General features: G+C 34.1%; 1 protein-coding gene across 1 annotated transcript; it reads right to left on the bottom strand.

Moving 5' to 3' along the window:
• Positions 1–295: 295 nt before the first annotated feature.
• LOC122610060 (copper-transporting ATPase RAN1-like) lies at positions 296–8,186 on the bottom strand. The gene is made up of 9 exons (XM_043783043.1): positions 7,700–8,186; positions 5,934–6,548; positions 4,726–5,155; positions 3,914–4,239; positions 3,413–3,471; positions 2,346–2,688; positions 1,796–1,993; positions 1,450–1,707; positions 296–971 (listed from the first exon to the last, which is right to left on the bottom strand). Exons 1-9 carry the CDS (start codon positions 8,009–8,011, stop codon positions 495–497), a joined length of 3,018 nt encoding a protein of 1,005 aa, XP_043638978.1. The 5' UTR covers positions 8,012–8,186; the 3' UTR covers positions 296–494.
• Positions 8,187–22,284: the final 14,098 nt, after the last annotated feature.

The following is a 22,284-nucleotide window of genomic DNA, read 5'->3' as shown; positions in this document are numbered from 1 at the left end:
CGTAAGGTTTTTTTTAAGGGTATTTTTAGAATTCCATGAATAAAGTGTTTGATGATAATATAAATTAAAAAGGTAAATTAAAGATTTTAAAGGTAGAGTGTTAAATTTTAACAGATAATTTGTTTATATAGATAGTATAGATATAGATAGATATAGTCATAGATATCGATATCATTCATTACCATTTTGGTCTTACCTAAACCACTTTGTGCTCCGACCCTATTACCATATCATAATACATTTTAATATTTTATTGATTAGCTGCATTTTTATCAAAACAAAAGATGCACGCCCATGAACTCCAAAGACGGCCACTTAACATTTTCTTTTTAAAGATCAACTACAAAGAAATACAAGAAGCTACATTTACATTGAAGAGAGATTATACATGAAGTAAAGAAATGAATAAATCACACAAAACTCAGGACTCCTTGAGCCATCTTCCCTTCTTTTTTCACATTGTAATACAACCCACAGCGCCCCCCCAAATTTTTCTACTCTACAGTTATTTCCAATATTGTAGTAAGTCGTGGTTTTCTATATCTACGTAGAAGCAAAGAAGAGCACACAACACTTACAGAAGAAAGAGCCATACATGCACCAGCAACCCATGGTGGCAACTTGATCCTTAACCAAGGAAAGAAAACACCAGCTGCAATTGGGATAGAGATCACGTTGTAAGCCATGGCAAAAACATAATTTAGCCGAATACGAGTGAAGGTCTTTCTTGATAGATCTATGGCTGTAATTACATCTTCCAAGTTGTTTCTCATTAAAACGTAGTCAGCTGCTTCTATGGCAATGTCGGTTCCTGCCCCGATGGCAACACCAACATCGGCTGCAGCCAAAGCAGGTGAATCGTTGATACCATCTCCAACCATCGCGACTATGCTACCGTCTTTTTGAAATGAACAAATAACATCGGCTTTTCCTGCTGGCATCACTTCAGCCCTTACGTCTTGAATGCCCACCTGCAAATAAACATGATCCGGTTTAACAGTGTAAATACATGACAATAAAAACTTGAGAAGGTAGATTTAGGCCATTTACTTGATATCAGATAAGCTTTGTATTTTATTTTTATTATTTTTAATTTAGAACTACATACTAATGAAATCTCCTCCAGCATTCTACTTAGATGTTGCACCTCTAATAGGTCAAAACATGAAACTGGTAAAACGATACAGTAAGTAGCTAATAAAGGAAACAAAAGTAGACTGTTATCTTGAATACGTCATAACTAATGCATAAATTATATCAAAAGAATAAAGACGAAAAACATTGAGCATCGGCTCAACTCGACCTGCACAGCTGTACTGAAAATAACGTGTTTCAACTTAAACCTTGTTTGACTCTTTACCCAACCCGCTCATCTTGCCACCTCATAATCTTGCAGTAAATGTCAGCCATTGTACTGGGACAGTGGGACATGACTTAGAATGGTAGTACCTCCTTTGCAACAGCTCTAGCTGTCCGCCAATTGTCTCCGGTAACCATGATAGGTACAATACCCATTTTTTTGAGCCCTTCCACAACCACAGCTGCTTCCCTCTTCAACGGATCAGCCACTCCCACAACACCTATCAACTCAGAATCATACGCCACAAGAATACCAGTCTTTGCGTTCTCCTCTAGATCGACAACAAAATTTTCAACATTTGTTGAAACGGTAATTCCGTTATCAATCAGCAAACTTCGGTTACCAACCTGTTAAGTAGAGTTTCATTTCAAACAAAAATGTTCCATGATTCATGATTTCATCACAAAATGCATAGTTTTAGTGTTGGTAATTTACCAAAATCTGTTTGCCATTGATTGAACACTGAACACCTCTTCCAGGAATTGCAGAAAAATCCAACACATCAAGTAGCCATCCGGACATTGCTGACTCATTGTTCTTATCTTGAGAATCTTTGGTTGCAGTGGTCTCAAAAAACTGAAAGTGACGAGCATATTCAAGTATTGCCTTTGCCAACGGATGTTCACTGCTTGCCTGAGATGAAATAGTTGATTTTATTGAACTCTCGAGCATATATATTAGGTGACCAATACAACAAATGTACATACAAATGAGTCAGTTAAGATTATCCAATTACCAATCAAATGAATTGAGAGAATCAAAGAATGCATTTTTAAAGAATTATATATCAACTTATTCAAAGTATAGATTGATAGCCAACGATAGTTAGCACACAAACTATTTATATAAACTTTTGAAAAAATTGTCGGTATTTTTCAGGTCAACCTAACCTTTTTCGACCAACACCAAAATATATGCATTCTGACCCAGGCCAATCTATTTTGAAATGGTGATGAAGAAATGAATGATGAAAGTAATACTTAACCTCGGCAGAAGCTAGCAGTCTGAGGAAATCTCCCCGGTCCATTTCTGTAAATACTTTGACAGTGGTCACTGTGGCTTTACCTTGAGTTAAAGTTCCTGTTTTATCAAATATAACATATTGAACCTTCTGAGCCCTCTCCAGCGCATCTCCTCCTTTGATTAGAACCCCATTATTCGCTCCAACACCAGTTGCAACCATGACAGCGGTTGGGGTGGCCAAACCAAGCGCACATGGACATGCAATCACAACTACTGATATTGAAAACATAAGTGCAAAAACAAAGTGGTTTCCGTTTTCGGGTAACCAATCGTCTGGGTAAGCTCCAAGGGATCCGCTAATATACCTATATTGCATTAATGTAGGAAAAGATAAGAAAGTATAGCACTATTTGGTGTAACGACTACATGAGCATGTCCACTGGAGGTGAAAATTTTAACCGATAACCTTATGAATGGGTCCACTTGGTTCATGTTTTATATATAACAGAAAGTAAAAAAAAATTAGCCTAAAAGTAACAGCGTTGAAAGGATAGTTAGTTGCCTAAACTGTACTTACAAAAGAACAAATTCTCTTAAAATTGGTTTATTAAAACACGAAAGATGTTTTTAATATCACATAGGTTCATGATCATATTTAACACAAACTAGCATGGTACCCGCGCGATGCGGCGGTAGTCATGACGGTGACGGTGTAATGGTTGGGCAACGGTTGGTGATGGAGCGACGTTGAGTGGTGTATATAATTTATGTAAAAGGTTAATGGACATATTTTAAAACATGAAGGATTGATAGTGTAATTTAATCATTAATGTTTAAGGAATTAGTGTGTGTGAAAGTATTTTTAAGGGGTGCCAAGTGAAAATATTACATATTTTCAACATTACCAAAAATAAAAAGGGTTATTCTTTTTATAGTATAATATAGATACTATTTACAAATATGACAATTTTGGAAAGCAAGTGTTTCAACCTGCCCTGGCCATGTTAAGAAATTACCGTTTTGCGTTTTCAACTGTTAACCAACCCACCCATTTCCCTCTTTTTTCCAGCAAACTCATTAGAGACTTACCACCCTAGTAGTGTTAACAATGACAAAGCAACAACAGTAGGGACGAAAATGCTTGCAACCTGAAACACAACAACACGATATGGGTAAGTATATTTATCTAAGCTTCAAATACCATAATTACCAGAATAGCTTATTTTTATAATGCTAATATTAAAAATAGAAGTACTTGTCATAAAAAATATGATATGTATCAAAATACTACAATCACTACTTTCTCCACCGAACAAAATTGAAATGATCTCCATTTCGCTTGCCACAAAAAAGTGCAAAGAAGGCAAAATTGCCTCTTTTTTATAGTAAAATTTCTATCTATGCTCCCTGTTTGTCAACTAGAAATAATTGGAAGACATTGGTGACATTAATTCTTGTTCACAAGTTGCCCTAGCTTTTTCATAATGGAAACTATTGTACTAAATTACTACAGTTAAGGACACTTGTTGAAGTAAATCTTAAGTCGATATAAAGATAACAAAATAAGATATAATTCACAAGTGTACTTACATAATCAGCAAATTTCTGAATAGGTGCTTTTGACATTTGTGCAGTCTCAACCAGTGATATTATTTGGCTCAAAACTGTATCAGAACCAATTTTGGTGGCTCGAACATGGAGTAAACCATGAAAATTTATAGTACCTCCGATCACTAATGAATCAACCTCCTTCAAAACAGGTGCAGATTCACCAGTAACCATACTTTCGTTCACGTAACTTGAACCCCATACAACATTACCGTCAACAGGAACCTTTGTACCTGGAAGAACTTTTAACACATCACCAGGTTGAATCAGCAATGCATCTATTTCCCTTTCTCCAACATTCTTCCCACCTATTAAATTACACAAAGACAAGTTGATTAGTTTTAGATTGGAACAAAAGAACATCCACTAAATGCTGTATACTGAAATTACTAACATCTGGTGCTCTGCATAAAATCCATACGCATGATATGCTGGTCAAGCAACATATCTATAAAAAGTGGTTTTCTTTCAAAATGAAAATTCAGGGTTTACAAAGATCGTAAATAAAACATTGATTTTGTTGAAATGGTTAGCTATTGATTAGAGGGGGGCGACTTGGGCCCATTTATAAACAGGTAGCTTCAGGTTTATTTTTAAATTCCCAACACATCCACCCTATGAAACCAAAAGCAAAAGTTCAACACACAAGTCAAAAGTAGCACGCAATATATTTATTATTTATAAAAACCGAAAATCAATTTATTCATATAAAGAAGAAGAGACTACTATAATAATATAACTAACTAAACGCACTAAATAATTATTGTGTTAGAATTTGAACAAAAGCATCATACTTTTGTCTTTAACAAGTAGCAAAGCAGTAGCTGGCACGAGCTCTACTAACTTCTTAATAGCATCTGATGTTTTCCCTTTTGCAAGAATTTCCAAGTACTTCCCTAGTAACACGAAAGTTATTAACATAGCACTAGTTTCAAAGTAAGTCGGAGACCAAAATCCAGTGATAGCACCATATAAAAGTGCATACACAGAATAAACATAAGATGCTGTAGTGCCCAGCGCCACCAAAACATCCATATTTGTTGAACCATTACGTAGTGCTCTAAAAGCTGCAATATAAAACCGCTTCCCAATGACAAACTGCACAATAGTGACCAATAGCCAGTTCAGCCAATCACCCATTTGGAATGGTCCACATCGCTTGAGCAATAAGGCATAAAGAAGAGGTATGTGTGGACATATGAATCGCATGAGGAAGATAGGAAACTGCAAATTAGATATATGTCAGCAACTAAGTGGAAAAGAATTAAGCAAAACAAAAGAATGTTAATGTATTTTGCACAAATGTTTTACTATATCATACGTCCTCTACTAAGTTATAATAGTGTAAGCTTTGCTAAATCACATTGTTTTCTTACTACTGGAATAATAACAAATAGATGAGAACGCTAAAAAATTCTCTAATTGGTTGAGAAAGTATGGAAATGTATGCCAAGAAAGTGACCATAGAAAGGCTGGCCAGTGGCCAAAAGGAGAAGCAAGCAAATGCAATGTCATAGAAGTTTGACCTACCCATCTATAACTGGCATAATGGGTGATTCGGGTAACAGGTCAAAAACATTATTTTAAAAATCGGTTTACATGTGTTACACTTTTATTATACTTTGAAGATGAAATATGTGATAATTCATTCCTATAACTAATAAATATGTGGCGCCAAAATTATTGAACTAATTAGAATCGGAGATGTAATGGGTCAGACAAACCTCGTCAAAATCATTTAATTTAAGAAATGTATATCTGCAACGATATATATTATTGTTATTTTAACTATTCACACTATTCGGATGACAGAAAATGTTAGTTGGCCACTCCAAACAGTGAACTTCTTAGCACTGTTCTATTTATAGCCCCGTGTGGTGGAATGTTGTTCGCCCAAACAGCCCAGGTTATTCAACAAGAGCCACAAAATGTACAACTTTTTGACTATTTTAATCAAGACCACCAGATATAAGGTATTATCCAATGAAAACGATTTACTTACACTGAGAAGAAGACTTGATGTAAAGAGCCTATACATGTTTGCTGATTCTTCATCATCTTGAGATACCATTCTAGTAAATGGGTTTTTTACATGCACCTGAAACCTCCCAGAGCTTTCGCTAACAATCGCATCCACTAAAGATCTAGGACCAAGAATCTCAGTATCAAACAGAATATCCAATTCTCGTGATATCCTGTTCAAACCGAATTGTCTAACTCCTTTTAAGTTGCAAAGTATGTTTTCTAATACTTGTGCATCCAAATCATTTGTTACCCCAACCACTCCTAATATAATTTTATCCTGCTCATTGCTTTGTACAAAAGACGCATCAAAACCCGCATCTTCAATTGCTGAGACAATTTCTTCTTTACTAATTATTTCAGGGTCATATTCCACTTCGCCTAACGATGTTGGAAGAGCAACAATGGCTCTTTTAACACCATCAAGCTTTCTTAGGATACCTTCAACGGAATTAACACAAGCAGCACATGTCATGCCACCGATTGTGAACTGCCCTACCAGAGTTCCTTGTTGCTTTGTGCGCGCAGTACTCTTATCTTGTAGAACCTCTGCATCAAACCCTGCATCCTCTATCGCATTCTTAATATCGTCTTCCTGTATAAATAACATAAAGGTTGTATAAATTTTTCCCCAAAAACAATCACCTAGCAATGACTGCATAAGAGCCACCTCGAATAATTAAGCAAAGCAATGAACCTGTAACTTTACTAATCATCAATCATGAATATATATGTCAAAATCAATATGGTCCTCCGTTCTTTTAAACAACTAAAATCTAATCACTTTAACCAGCATATGACCACAACAAAACTGAATAACAAATGACGTCATCTATGTGGCATGAAAATAGCACAACCCATAGTGGACCAGATAGAAGCCACTTTTAGCCCATTTAATTCGTTCAAAGCAACCCCCCTCCACATTATCTAGACTTTTATGCTTTCGGACAAGCAGGTCAGACACCTCCCAAGAAGTTTTTTAGTGAAGAGCATCCCCTCAAAACATTACATACACTGATACACAAGAACATTTTAAGCTATATACACAATTTCACTGAGAAAAAAAGTTTACATAAGTAATGCATCACACCCAGTGGGCCCGGCGAGATAAACCGAGAACCCAGGCACCAAAGTACCCATTGAAGATGGTTCTACAAAAAATTCATTTTTATATAAATAGAGAGAGATCCATGTCCAGACTACCCGAAAAAGTAATTCGTATTCTGGTGATCATTTCCTAGGCTTGTCCCTAGCAACCAGGGTCTCTTCTGACTAGGCCACCTTGAAATTTTCATATAAAAATTTTATTAATATTATTTTACCTTTTTAGAAGGTAAAAAAGAAGCAACATAGTTGGATCAGTGGTAAACACCATGGCCTCTGGAGACAGAGGTCATGGTTCAATCCTCATCCCATGTTGGAGGACCTTTTCTACCATTTAGGTAGAAAAATGGAAGCCGCCTCTCTACTTATGTAGAAGTAAGGTCTGCCTATATCTTAACCTCTCTCGTACACCGTCGAGGTATTGGACCTCAAAAACACGCGGAAGGCGGCTCTGGGCAGTTTCTTTCTTTCTTTTCAGAAGGTAAAAAAGCATAGCAAATTGAAATAGACATAAATCTATAAACATAAGAAAGTAGTGATGATCATTTATTCATCATTTAATATACATATACATATATACATACACAACTATTAAAAAGAAGAAAGTAAAGAAAGAAAGAAAGAAATATGAGAAATGAAAACCTTGAGTAAATGAGGATGAAAAACAACATCAGCTTTATGTTGCAACAAAGCAACAGTAGCAGAAACGACGCCGTTTAAGCTCATAACAGCAGCTTCAACTGAATTTGAACAGGCTGCACACGTCATCCCTGTTACTTTGACCTGAATTCTCTTCAAACCCTCATTAATTTTATTATTATTGTTATCATTTTCATAAGAATCAAGTAATCTAACATCTTCGAGATCATCGTGAATATCGATCTCCGTCGATTCACGGCCGCTGATTCCGGTCAGCTGCAGGTCTTTGTAGGTACTCTTCGCCGGCGGTCCCATTACAAAAAACCACCTCCGACTTCAACAGAAGGAAACAACTATGTGTATAATTTATTATATGTATATCGTGCTGTATTGAGAAAATGTAAGAGAGAGAAAGTGTGGGAAGAAAGTGGTGAATTAAGACAGAGAGATTGAAATTGGTTTTTGGTTTTGGGAGTAATAAACAATGAGAACAATGGGATATAAATAAATTAATTAATTAAAAAACATATATTTTTAAAAATAAAACACACAACAGGCTTTTGGTGTTGTTAGTTGGTGGGTAAGAGCAGGTAAACAAATACATATATTTTTCTTTGATTAATACCTATCATTTCAATTTACTTATTATATATCCCCTTGAGAAAAACGCATCATACAAATAAGGGTAGGGGGGATTTACCGGATATAGCCTTTGGTGTTTGCTTAAATTCCAATTTTATCTCTTTTTGTACGATACTACTGTTTAGCAGTTGTACTACACACACATAATTGACTTTTCTATATATTTCTCGACGGCTGAATATTTCAATGTGAATTACGATAAAAACCTAAGTCACTGTGGCCAAATGTTTATAAGAGTGATGCCATCTCATATTTTATCATTTTTCATCACTGATTATAATCATTCATTTTATCTCATTTCAATTTCATCATTCATCTAAATTTTATTATCCGTCCATTCACTTAACCACTCACTATAATTTATATATTATTTAAAAATTAAAATATCATTAAATTAAAACATTACATAATAAATGAAAGAAAGACATGCATAATAATTATAAAACACATAATACTATTTTTTGGTAAAAGGCCGTAAAACACATAATACTAAAACATTACATAATATTAAAGTACATAATACTAACACTCGAAATAGTCCGATCCGCCTCATTTCAATGAATGTATCGTTAAGGTTTAGGGGACCCGGCAGCGTCGCCGGGTTGAGGAGATACGTACCCCCCCCCCCCCGGATTAGTATGGTAATCTACATGTGCAAACCACCACTGACACTGCCTTGCATGAATGCCCTGTAGTCTAGCGTGGCTGTCAACGTCAAAGAGGCGGCGGTAAGCTGAAAAATAACTTGATCCAGTCAATCGATCTTATGTCGAAGATATACAACATAATTTTCAGCAGGGGTACGAATCCGACCTACAGCTTCAATTCAGTCGATTTCGGATATGTAAGACACTTGTTGTCAGTTACGCTCTAAATCACGTTGTTTACTTCAAATCATTGTTTGCCATCGTTGAGCATGTGGTTTGACATTGCCATTTTAGCATCCCAAAGGGTCATTGAACTGTTGTTTGCCATGATTTTAAGTACGGAAGGAAAGGTGTATGTAATTTGAAGGATAGTGAATGAAGGTGTGTGTAAAATATGATATGTTTTTGTGTAGTATATGATATGTTCTCTGTAAATATATATATATATATAGGGAAAGAAAGAAAGGTTTAAAAAAAATCCAAACGGCTAGTCAAATGGACCGTTGGATGCCTCAAAAACGTCTCCCGCACAAGTTCTATCGCGTGGTCTGACCACGCAAATGCATACCACCATGCGTGGCAGGTCTTTGGCGGCGGTTTTCTGTCGTGGTGCCATGCCCACCACACATCCATAATCCATCTGATGCCAATATTCTAAATAAACACAAACTTAGATCATGTACTTGTTATAATATTCAAATCAATTAACGAATTATCATATTCAAATCAAGTAATAAGTTAGCGGTGGAATGATTACCATTTAAACGAACTATGTTAACTAGACAACTATCAGGGCGGCGGTGGGAGGACGGCGACACTCTGAAACAAAAACAAATGTTTTTTTTTTTTAATTTTTATAACTTATCATAAAAACCCATGGCGTAGTCCAGAACATTAGGATTATTGTCATCATGATTATGCCACTCTGAAACAACCATTTTTTTCAAATAATAATACATATTTGTAGAATCCGGTTAAGGTTTTGTGGGTTTTGGTGTTTATGAAGGGAACTTTACAAGAGAGAAAAATAGGATAGTGTTTTGATCGAGAAGTGTAACACCCCAAGATTTTTAAGATAAATAAATTAACCTCTTTTTGTAGTTTTGACATTAAAATAATTTCCTAGTATTTAATTTTTGTTTACGGGTTAATTTAGTTGGAACTTTAGCGGATAGCGGGTATTTTACCCACCTAAATTCCTTTGATGCATGGCATCAAGATGAGATGCCAGACAAATTCATTTCTTATGACTCATCCTTCACCTATCTTCTTCTCAAACTTTCCTCTCAAATTCCTTTCAATCTAAATTCTACCTTTAATTCATCCAACAACCCTACTAGTAAATAATAAAATCATTCAAGAATTAATCATCAAAATTAGGAGAAATTGGGAGTGTGGATTATATGTGGGCTGAAAATTTAAGAGGAAGACGAGGAGAAGACAATTTGTGATTTTCATCTTAATTATAATTCTTAATTTTGAAGGTAAGAATTTCTTTTAACCTAGTTTTTAATTACTTTGAAAAATTAGGGTTCATGGGAAATTCAATTTGGGGGGGGGGGGGGGGGGGGGTTTGCTAGAATTGAGTTTATGCATAATTTTTTCCTAAATTCTTGTATATTATTGTTTGTTATTGAGTTGCATGGTAAATTTGATTAGAAATATGAGGGATGGGAATAAAACCCAAACTATGAATATGGTGACTTTTCTAGTAAAGTGAATTGGTGATGTTGATGATGATTGTTCTTGCACTAAATGGGGTTTTTGTAAGTAAAGCAACTCAATGACAAAATACGATGATTATGGGTTAGGAATGCTAGTGAAATGCTAGTTTGGCTAACTTGAGTTAGCCAAGATTATGAATATAGTCTTATATGAATATTGTGATGATTTGCTAGGTTGAAAGCTTTGTCATTTGCGTTGTGGCTATCTTGATTGTTGTTGGTCACGAAGGAGGTGAGTAAATTTGCATACTCTTATATGTGCGTTGGGTCGATTACCATATGATGGTGGATTCCGTGTATGGTAATTGATTTGGCGTTAGGGCCTAATTTTGAGGCCGGGGCCTAAGAACTCCATAGTTGTATTGAGATGAGGCCTAAGAACCTCTTGTGTATTGAGATGAGGCCTAAAAACCTCTTTGATTATTATTTAGCGTATATGGATCCATGTATGTGTTGTTAGCGCAAAAAGTGAGTATGCAAGTGATGGTATGACGGTACCATTGGCTACATGCGATAGTCTTTTGTGTTTTTGCCCTCCTTCGTATATATATATTTGTATGCAAGTTTATTCACTAAGCATTCGCTTATATTTTAGTTGTTTACCATTTGTATAGGTGGTTCCGGAAGAAGGAACTAAGCCCTTGTTGATTTGAAGTGTTGTTAAGAAGTTGATCTAGGTGTTTTGGAAGGTAATTGTCCATTCGTGGAAGAATGGAACTTTTGGTATAGATACTTAATCATCCTACCTCATTATGGCTCATGATACTCTTGTTGTTTTGTTAAACTTGGCTCTTAGTCATTTGTGATGTTTTGACATACTTGGGTAATCTATATATCTGCAAAAAAAAAAAAAAAAAAAAAAAAAATTAGTTTGGAGTCATAGTGTTTATAACTTAAAGTATAGAATAGTCTTGGTTAATGACAACTTGGGTAATGCGGCCCGTTTGATCGTTATAATGTAAATTTCAATAGTTAAGGTTTCGGATGAATCCCTTATGTTGTGATATGTGATTTTACTCTTTTTTGGTATTTTGGTTTGAGCTTTTGAGCTTTGGAAAGAGTTTGAATCAAATTTGAGTCAAAATGGTTTTGTGCAGATCTGACCGTAAATTTACGGCCCAAGGCCGTAAATTTACGGTCCTTTGTATTTTCGAGTACTTTTGTTCAGGGAAGAAAAAAATCCATGAGCAAATTACGGCTCATTTTCAAGGCTAGTTATAATTCAAGCCATAATTTTACGGTTAAGTTTTTACGGTCAGTTATAAATTAAGCCGTAAATTTACGGCTCCAAGCCATATATTTACGGGCCATTTTTATGGCCAGAACAAAAAGAAAAAAGAAAAATTTATCTTCCGATCGAGTCGAGTTGGAGAGAGACGATTGATGTTGATAATAGGGTAGTTGGGTATTAAAGAAGAAGAAAAATGGATCTGACGAAAAAACTCAACACGTGTTTGACACCTGATGAGTTTTTAAACGGATGTTATCAACCAGATCAAAAGTGTTGACGGGGAAAAGTCTTTTGAACTAAAACTGTAATTTATTAAACATAGGGACAAAAGTTGCAAGTTGGTGTCGATTACAAAGACGATTTCTATAATTAACTCTTCTTAATATTTTGGCTTTTGAATTATTTCCTTAATTAATCAGTTAGATACGAAGTCAATATGAAATTTCATGACTAAGATAGTTGGGCATAAGTATTAAAACTTTAGAAAATTTTATTGCTACACATACTTTTTAAAAATATTTTTGTAGAAGTTAAAACTAAATAAATACTTTCTTATACACTTCAAACTCATAATGCATCTTAAACTCATAATATACAATCTTTGACGACCTAACCTGTCACTTGCATGTGCACATACACACATAGATATAGACATAGATGGTATTTAGTTTTTACCATGATTTGAACCTTCTAAAGCTGATTTTAATTTTACAAGGGGAGGCAGAGTGGGAAAAAAAAATCTTCATTTATGCAATAACATACATTCAACTCATTTTAATCTTTCAAATCTTCCAACTAATCCTCCCAACCATTTTTACTGGCGCCCATAAATCTTCAACCCTCTCAAATTTTCACTAATCACACAGTCTCTCTTTCCTATCCCCATACACATACTCTCTCTCTCTTTTAAAGTCTTGGTCCCAAACACTTTCTCTTCTCTCTCCATTTATGCTCCAAGGGTACTCTACCCAATCCTCTAAGGCATAAATTCACTACCGGCGGCGGTGTTACTGAATTTATGAGCTCATAAATTCACCATATCTCCCACCACTCCGCCTCCCCTTAATTTTTATATTAAAAAATTAATAATCAAAATACAAAAATCAAGTTTAGATCTTTAATTTTAATCAAAGGTTAAAATTTGGTTCAAAACTTTACCTATTAAATTGATTATAACTTTAAAAAATCTTCATTCTATCTACTACCATGCCCCTAGCCATCTTACATCGTCTGACATTGATTAAAGCATCAACTTCATTAAAATGATTTAAATTTAATTAAAAATATTCTTCTTTAAGTTATATTATATATTTGTCATCCTAGCAACAACCGATCAAATCAAATGAACTATATAACGAGTTACCTACATGCAATGAATACTCGAATAGTTCATTACAAAAACATGAACATTTCATTATATTCAAAAAAGATGATTTCTTAATTAGTTTTAACTTAATCGAGCTATTATAGTATAAAAACAATAAAATATATAAAATAATACACCTCCATTTTCTTCTTGTTTATATATAGTTGAAGAAAACATGAAAGTTTAAGACTACTTTATTAATTTGTCGTAAAACAAGAATCACTTGCAAAACGCATTAAAATGAATGGGTCAACCAGGGCTCTAGATGTTTTTCTAGTACTCCTTTTGTTTGAGTCTAAAGATAACGGCGTTGGCAAACGGTCATTAACGCGTGGAGTATGAAACTTCCATTGGCGACGATCTTGACTTATGCCTTGCTCAATTCACATGGATTGTTTAATGGTTATTTTAAAGATTTTTTGGATGAACATCCATGACTTAAGGTTAACTCTGCAACAATGTATAATATTATGTCTTTAGAGCATACATGATTAAAATAAAAATAAAAACAAATATATAAACAAAATTATATAAGAACTACTCGTATAAAGTTAGAAAGCTATATAAGATTCATGTCTAGTTAATTGGGAATTATTTAATTAAATGAGAAATAAAATTCAATAGAACTTTAGCCATGAAGTTTATCAAAGAAAAACATAAAAAAAAACTAGTAAGACTTTTTATTCATCACATCACATATTGGTGGATGTAAAAACCTAAACCTCCCTCGTTAAGAGAGTTACTTATATTTTTAACTTATAACAAGTTAACTAATTTTGTTAATTAAGGTTAAAACTAGTTATGTTACTAGCTATTGCCCCAAGAAAAATAATGTTGCTTTCAGAAATGTTATACAAACAAGAGACACATTTGTTTCTATCTTATTTAATGTATATCTAAAAATGTAAATAGTGCTCAAACATAAGATATAACAATTATTTACATGATCAATTGTATGGATAGTTGAAAGAATAAAAAGCGGTATGTAAATCATGTAGCAACTATATATAATTAATTTAAAAAATAAAAAAACAAATGAAAATGTGACAAAACGGGAAAAAAAGAATTAAATGCACTAACATTATACTATTATAGATAAAGTAAATTGCAATTTTCGTCCCTGAACATGTCATGTTATACACTTTCAGTACCTCGAGTGTAAAGGGGAAAAAAACATTAATGACCTCGCGTGTTTAGAACGTGCGTGTGTTAATGGCTAAAAACAAACGCCGTATAGGGGAAGAACCACGATTACAAATTTTTGCCAACTTTTAGGTAAAAATTAATATTTTTTTACTTAAGGGATTGAAAGTAAAAAACATGTCAACTTCAAGGACGAAAAAAGTAATATACTGTTTAAAGTATTTATTATATCAGTATATTATGTAACTAGATTAAGCTCATTCGTTGTATGACACAATTAGTTATGATAAAATTTTATAAATAGACGATGCATTATATAATCATACAAACAAAAAATGTATCTACCAAGTTTGAAGTATGAGATAACATATTATAGCATCAAAGACAATGTATACATACGTATAATTACATATTAAAATAGTAATAATTTTATATAAATGAAGTTATAAATAGATAACCATAAAAGGAAGTTTAATTTAAATGCATAAAACTTAGATAAATAGGTTATTATTATTATTATTTCTTAATGTTTAATAATAACTATTAAAATTAATTTAAACTATAAAACATTTAGCATATATGAATGCGATGGTTTTGTTAGACCAACCAATAAATTTCTTTTGTTTTCAAAATGTTGACTGATTTGACTAAATTACTACTTGAATATTAATATAATAATATAATTATAATTATAATATAATAATAATAATAATAATAATAATAATAATTGTTAGGTCAAAAATCGACTAAGTATGATTTGTTCAAAATAGTTGAAGCTCAGTGAAGAAAGCTTGCTCAGGATTCTAAAATTATTCAAAATAAAGCTCACCGAAGCTTCACTTCAGATTCAGAATCAACCTACACTGAAGACGTTCAGACTGAAGTCAAAGACTGAAGACTGAAGAAGAAGATCATCTCAGAAGCAGAGCTCAGAAAAGATCTTACCTGAAGTTAAATCTGAAGAGGCTCAGTGAAAAAGTATTTACAACACTTTTTCACTGACTACGAGGAAAGTCTTTTTGTAGCTTTAACTACCTTTACCCGGTTAACTACTTTATACCTGGGATTGGGAAAGTTTTAGCAAAAGGTTGGGAATAAAATATGTCAAGTCACATCAAAAAAACTTACATACTTTACCTTAAACAAACATGTTATGGATTTGTCCAAAAAATCCATAAATATTCCCAACCGCATTTGTACGGCAGATTGCCATGTCATCAAGACATGTTTGCCTATAAATATAAGACTTCTTACACTTGCAAAAATGCTTGGAACTTTGGCAATTGTAACGTGTGATATTACTCTAAGTATTCTTACGAGTAATTCCTTGTCGCATAGATCATTTGTATTTCTAGGGTTCTTTAGATATTTTCACAAGTGTGATTATCTTTGTTCCGCAACAACTCTTGTATTTTGTTTATAGATGTAATAACACGGTTTTTGCAATTGATTCGATCTCAACAATGGCAGTTCAATTGTGTGTGTTCTTGGTGTGTTTAGTGTGTGTGATTTTCTAGAGAGAGAGAGAGAGAGACGATCTGAATAAGTTGTATGTCAAAATGGATTAAAGGCTTATGATTTCTAAGGAGTTGAGGGTATTTATAGTCTAAATCTACAATTAAGCTAATTGACACTCCTAGTCCCCCATCCTTAGAAATCATTTCACCATATCTTAACAACAACAACGTCCACTAACTTAAATTACAATTTATCACTATTTTTGGATTTCTAACATTCTCCCCCTTAGTGATATATTGTAATGAATGAAGTACGTGTTATTTTGTCTTGTAGGAATTAAGTTGATGAGCCCGATGGTGAAGACAATTGGTGTGATGAAACAAGTCTTCAAAGCTTTCTCATTGTCTTTGGAGAACTTGAATCAATCTTGGTCTTGGACTTCTTGTAGTTAAAACATGATGAAATTCTCAATGTTCTTTTTGAACAGAGAATAAAATGAATGAGTCTAGAATCTTTGAAAATTGTTGAACCGTGAATCAGAGTTGTCTTTTGAAGTGCGGAAGGTATAAATTTTGCTTTGGTTCTTCAATCTTCGATTCTTGAATGAAAATTTGTTTCCTTGGAATGAAGTATCAAAAACTTAAACTCTCCCCCTTGATATATGCATTGAAGCTTCTTGATCAAGTATTATTATATGACTTTGAAGATCTTGAATGAAATGTGTTGATGAAGACTCTTTCGAATTTTTACTTCTTTGTCTTGAATCTTCCAATCAATCTTTCAACTTTTGTAGCTTTGATCTTTGGCATTTTGACTTAAACACTTTGGAGAGTAAACTTTTAAACAAAACTTGAATTAATCATGCTCCCCCTCAATTCATGAGTGTAAGCATTTTGGAGCATCTTTGAACATCATATCCTTATCTTTGTAATTATCCTTTTTCCAAGTCAAGAACTCAATTTATAAAATGAACAACTCAAATTTGAAAATCTGAGCTCAATTGACTGAATTTCTATTAATTACAAATTTTCCCATCAATCTCATACACTAAATATTCTCTCTTATCTTTTATCCGTAACCTCCATACACTCACTACAACCTTCTTACTAACTCCATGTTTGCACAAATCAAGCTCAAAGATTTTCTTTCTCAATCAATCATAATCTTTCTCTCCCCCTCATAATGACAAAGTTGGGAACCAATGTCATTATGCAAACATTGATTGATCGAATACGAAAAAAAATATCACAAGGTAAAACTAGATTTGCATGGAGATTTATCAAACAGCAACACATCAACCCAATTCAATAGTACTAATCCAAAGAATCCTAAGGATAACTAAAATGTAGGGTTGACGTTGTTGATACAAATGTTATAGTAAGATATTGGTGGTTTTTGTGTTGGTGAGATGAGAAATGGAAAAACCGGATAAGGATGATCAGTTAACATGTTCAAAAATCAGAAGGATTAATGAAATCAAAAGATCATACTGGATTCAATTTTCTATGTATCATTGAATTATGCACAAAGCAATTTTCTAACATAGTTCGGTCTTGTAGCTTTTCAACTACGAGATTGCTTCAAAGAATAGTAATCATGGTCAGTGTCACCTAAGGCGTTCGATAACCACAATCTATTCTCCTTAAAGACTTGTTAGGAAACATCCGAGGTCACTGATAGACTTCTCGTTCACTCAATAATCACATAAATGTAATTATGAGACCTACGTTCAATGTTGGAAAATATGTTAGCATTGGTAGGATTTCCATTTGATCATTGTGGAATATCAATTAAGATATCGCTACAAATGTTCCGGCTATATCACATAGATATGCAATAATATCACAAAGATATGACTCAAATGTGTCTTAAGAAAAATGAATAAGGATTAAAATAATGATCAAGCAATATAGCTCTAGACACAACGTGATCAAATGAAGTCAGGGACTGGAGCAGAATGTCTCCCTTTTTCAATATCAACATCTTCCAAATGAAGAGTCAATAGAGATGTGAAAAATCTCCGTGAGAAATGAAACAAGCATTTGTTAAGAAACACTTGAGTGGTTAGGTAAAGATGTGCATCGCTTCACCGGGTTCATGAAGTCTTTATCAAGATATCAACAAATGACATCCGATAGAAATGTGTTGTACCCGACGATTTGAGAGTTTTAGGGAAGGGTATCATTTCTTTTAACCCTTTTCTCACAACATATCACCATAACCTCTCACTTTTAAACTTTACTCCCTCCATCCTAGTTGCACGAAATCATCATCACTCAAAATACCCTCACTATCTAATGAAAGAAGTGAATACTCCGGGGTTAGAACTCATCAGCGATGATGAAGTCCATGGAGTAAATTTTGAGAAAACCTAGTTGCTCATGTGCAAACTAAATACCGAACTTCCTTTGGAGAAAATCTTTTGAAAATCATCAAATGTGAAAAAAAATGATTTAAAAACACATTTGAAGTTTGACAAAGGTTTGAAATCACAAAACTCCCCCTTAATCTATGAAAAGGTAGATCAAAAATGTTTTTCATAGAAAGGTAGAGCAAAAATTGGTTTTTGTGAAGTCAACTAGAGTAAAATTTGAGAGTCTAAAAGTGAACAAGATTTTAAGAAACACAAATTTTTGCGTCAACAACAATGTTCATAGTAAGACTACTAGGGAGTACACAAAGGCGTTCAATCCTTTGTATCTTACATCAACAAGTTGGATGCAAATAAAACATTTAAGCACAAATTTAACTCAATCAATTGTTCAAGATGAGACAACTCAGGAGTACACAAAGGCGTTCAATCCTTTGCTTCTCATATCAACAATTTAGTGTTGTTTGAAACATGAAATTCATTTGAAAAATTTGAAGTTGTTTGCAACAACATCAAGATTCTTGAAGAGAATTGTTTGCAATTTTAAACAAATGAAAGATTGCCATTACACATACATATTCATATAAGACCACTTGGAAGTACACAAAGACGTTCAATTCCGCGTTATCTTATATCAATCTATATGTATAACAACACATTTTATACCAACTTTGAAATATAAATAATTTCAAATAAGAACGGATTATGCACAGAGTATGCATAAGCCATTTTGAAATAAATAGCTCAATGAAGAACGGGTTGCATACAGAATATATGCAAGCCACTTTGAAAAAGAAAAAAAACTAAGAAAATCTTTTTGTTATTTTTCAAAATTTTATATTTTTGTATTTGATTTTTGTCTTTTCAAATTTTGTATTTTGTTTTTCAAGAATGTATCAAGAACAAAATAAGTTAAGGTTCAAGATTTAACATGCCAAGCTTAGAGATAAGAAAGTTAAACCTTTTCTCATCCAGTGGTTTAGTGAACAAATCTGCAAGCTGATAGTCAGTTCCCACAAAGTAGAGCTCGACATCACCTTTCTCAATATGATCTTTGAGAAAATGATATCTCACATCAATATGCTTTGATCGAGAGTGGTTTACTGAGTTGACTGCAATAGCAATGGCACTTTGAGAGTCACAATAGATGGGAATATGATCATATTTCAGACCATAATCAGTAAGTTGAGTCTTCATCCATAACACTTGAGCACAACAACTAGCCGCAGCCACATATTCAGCTTCAACTGTTGATAGTGACACACAATTTTGTTTCTTGGAAGACCAACTCACAATTTTATCACCCAAAAATTGTAAAGTACCAGAAGTGCTCTTGCGATCAAGCTTACAACCTGCATGATCTGCATCTGAATAGGCAGTTAAATTGAATCCAGTATCCCTTGGATACTAGAGACCTAAATTGGGTGTACCCTTCAGATAACGAAATATTCGTTTCACAGCTTGAAAATGTAAATCAGTTGGAGCAGCTTGATACCTAGCACACATACATGTTGCCAACATTATATCTGGGCGAGATGCTGTAAGATACAACAACGAACCAATCATACTTCTATATCTCTTTTGGTCAAATGGTTTCCTATTTTTATCAGCATTAATACTTGTACGAGCAGCCATTGGAGTTGAAATTGAAGAACAAGTAGTCATATCAAACTTTTTCAACATGTCATGAATATACTTACCTTGTGATATGAAAATACCATTTGGTAATTGTTTGATTTGAAGACCCAAAAAGTAGTTCATTTCCCCAATCATGCTCATTTCAAAATGATTAACCATTAGAGATGAAAAGTTTCGACAAAATGTTTGACTGGTTGACCCAAAGATAATGTCATCAACATATATTTGGACAAGAAGAACATGCTTACCTTGTTTGCGAATGAATAGGGTAGGGTCAATTGTGCCTTTGGTAAAGCCACCTCTAATCAAGAAAGTTTATAAGGAATCATACCATGCTCGGGGTGCTTGCTTAAGACCGTAGAGAGCCTTGTCTAACCTGTAGACATGGTTTGGTCTTTTGGGATCAACAAAACCTTCTGGTTGTTCAACGTAAACTTCTTCTTTGAGATCACCATTCAAGAAAGCTGTCTTCACATCCATTTGAAACACAGTGAAGTTTCTGAATGCAGCATAAGCTAAGAAAATCCGAATGGCTTCCATTCTTGCAACTGGAGCAAAAGTTTCGTCGAAATCAACACCAGGTTGTTGGCAATAACCCTTTGCAACTAATCTTGCTTTGTTCCTTACTACCACTCCATTCTCATCCTTCTTGTTCTTGAAAATCCATTTGTGCCAATAGGTTCATTTTTCCTTGGATTTGGAACTAGTCTCCATACTTTCAGTCTTTCAAACTGAGCGAGTTCGTCTTGCATAGCTTTGACCCATTCTGGATCTCGAAGAGCTTTAGAAACAGTTTTGGGTTCAATGTTGCTAAGAGAAAGTGCAACCAGACACTCATTCACTGAAGTACGAGTAGTTACTCCGGCTTGTGGATCTCCAATAATTTTATCCGTAGGATGATCTTTTCGCATACGTGACCATTTGCGATCATGAGGAAGAGGATCTTGTTGATTGACATCAACATCATCATCATTAAAACCAGAGTTTTGCTGAGAGATGGAATCATAGCTTGGTAGAACAGCTTCCTCGTAAGATGGATGATCGAAATCAAGAGGCACATATACATTTGGAGTGTTTATCGGATTGGTAGTCTGGGTAAATTGGGTAGGTTATTCTTGAACATTCACTAGAGAAGAATTATCAGGAGAGGATTGAGAAGAAGAATCACTAGAAGAGGATGAAGAACTACTACTTGAAGAAGTAGCATTTTGCTCAGATGAACTTGATGATGATTCATGAAGGTTGTCAGGAACTGGATCATTGTTTGGAATTGGTTCAATGATGACTTGAGGTTCCTCATCATGAATCGGTTTTGAATTGTAGAATTCTTCAAAAAGAATGTCTAACTCATCACTCGTTGGAGCTGGAAACTTCTTGAATTTGGATGCTAAAGTAGAAGTCCTTGATGAAGTACTTGAATCACTTGGACCATTATTTGTTGGTAGCAAACTTTCTTGCTCGAAAATCATGCCCGACATCTCATCAAACCAAACATTCATTGTTTCTTGAATCGTATTTGTTGGGCGATTGTAGATTCGATAGGCAATTGATGTCTTGGAATAACCAACAAATTAACCTTCATCACCTTTCTTCTCGAACTTTCCAAGATTTTCCTGATCATTCAGAGTATAACAAACACACCCAAAGATATGAAAATAGTTGATGTTGGGTTTCCGTTTGTTAACAACCTCATAAGGAGTCTTCTCAAAACGTTGATTAACAATGGACCGATTCTGAGTGTGACAAGCAGTGTCAACAGCTTCAGCCCACATGTTGGAAGGTAACTTAGAATAAGCTAGCATGGTTCTTGCAGCTTCCACAAGCGTTCGATTTCTCCTTTCAACGACACCATTTTGTTGTGGGGTACGAACCACAGAGAATTGGTGAGTAATGCCTTTAGATTTACAAAATTCATCAAACACGACATTCTTAAATTCAGTTCCATTATCCGAACGAATGTATCGGACTGGAAGTTGAAGATTCACTTGAGTTGAAGTGATGAAATCGATCAAAGTTTGAGTTGTTTCATCTTTTGAGGCAAGAAACTTGACCCAAGTGTATCTTGAATAATCATCAACGATAACCAAAATGTATCTCTTCCCATTTCGACTTTGAACTTTCATTGGTCCATAAAGATCCATGTGAAGTAAATGAAGAGGTGCTAAAGAATTTTGAGATTTCTTTGGTTTATGAGAAGCTCGTTTTATCTTCCCAACGGCACAAGAAGAACAGACATGCTCACTTTCATACTTATAGTCTGGCAAGCCTTCAACAAGATGCTTATTGACCAAAGTATTGATGGTAGGAAAATTTAGATGAGAAAGTCTTCTATGCCACAACCAAGAATTCTTTGAAGTAGCCTTTGAAA

The sequence above is a fragment of the Erigeron canadensis genome, chromosome 8 (assembly GCF_010389155.1).
Source record: "Erigeron canadensis isolate Cc75 chromosome 8, C_canadensis_v1, whole genome shotgun sequence".
Lineage (NCBI taxonomy): Eukaryota > Viridiplantae > Streptophyta > Magnoliopsida > Asterales > Asteraceae > Erigeron > Erigeron canadensis.
This window is presented reverse-complemented; position numbering and strand designations above follow the sequence as displayed.

Bases quoted from the DNA above. Each gene is read 5' to 3' on its own strand.
- LOC122610060 (XM_043783043.1), bottom strand. From the start codon at position 8,011: ATGGGACCGCCGGCGAAGAGTACCTACAAAGACCTGCAGCTGACCGGA. The intron at 3,472-3,913 runs GTAAGTACACTT...GTTGTGTTTCAG, and splicing joins TTCAGAAATTTGCTGATTAT to GTTGCAAGCATTTTCGTCCC. The intron at 972-1,449 runs GTACTACCATTC...GTTTATTTGCAG, and splicing joins CTAGAGCTGTTGCAAAGGAG to GTGGGCATTCAAGACGTAAG.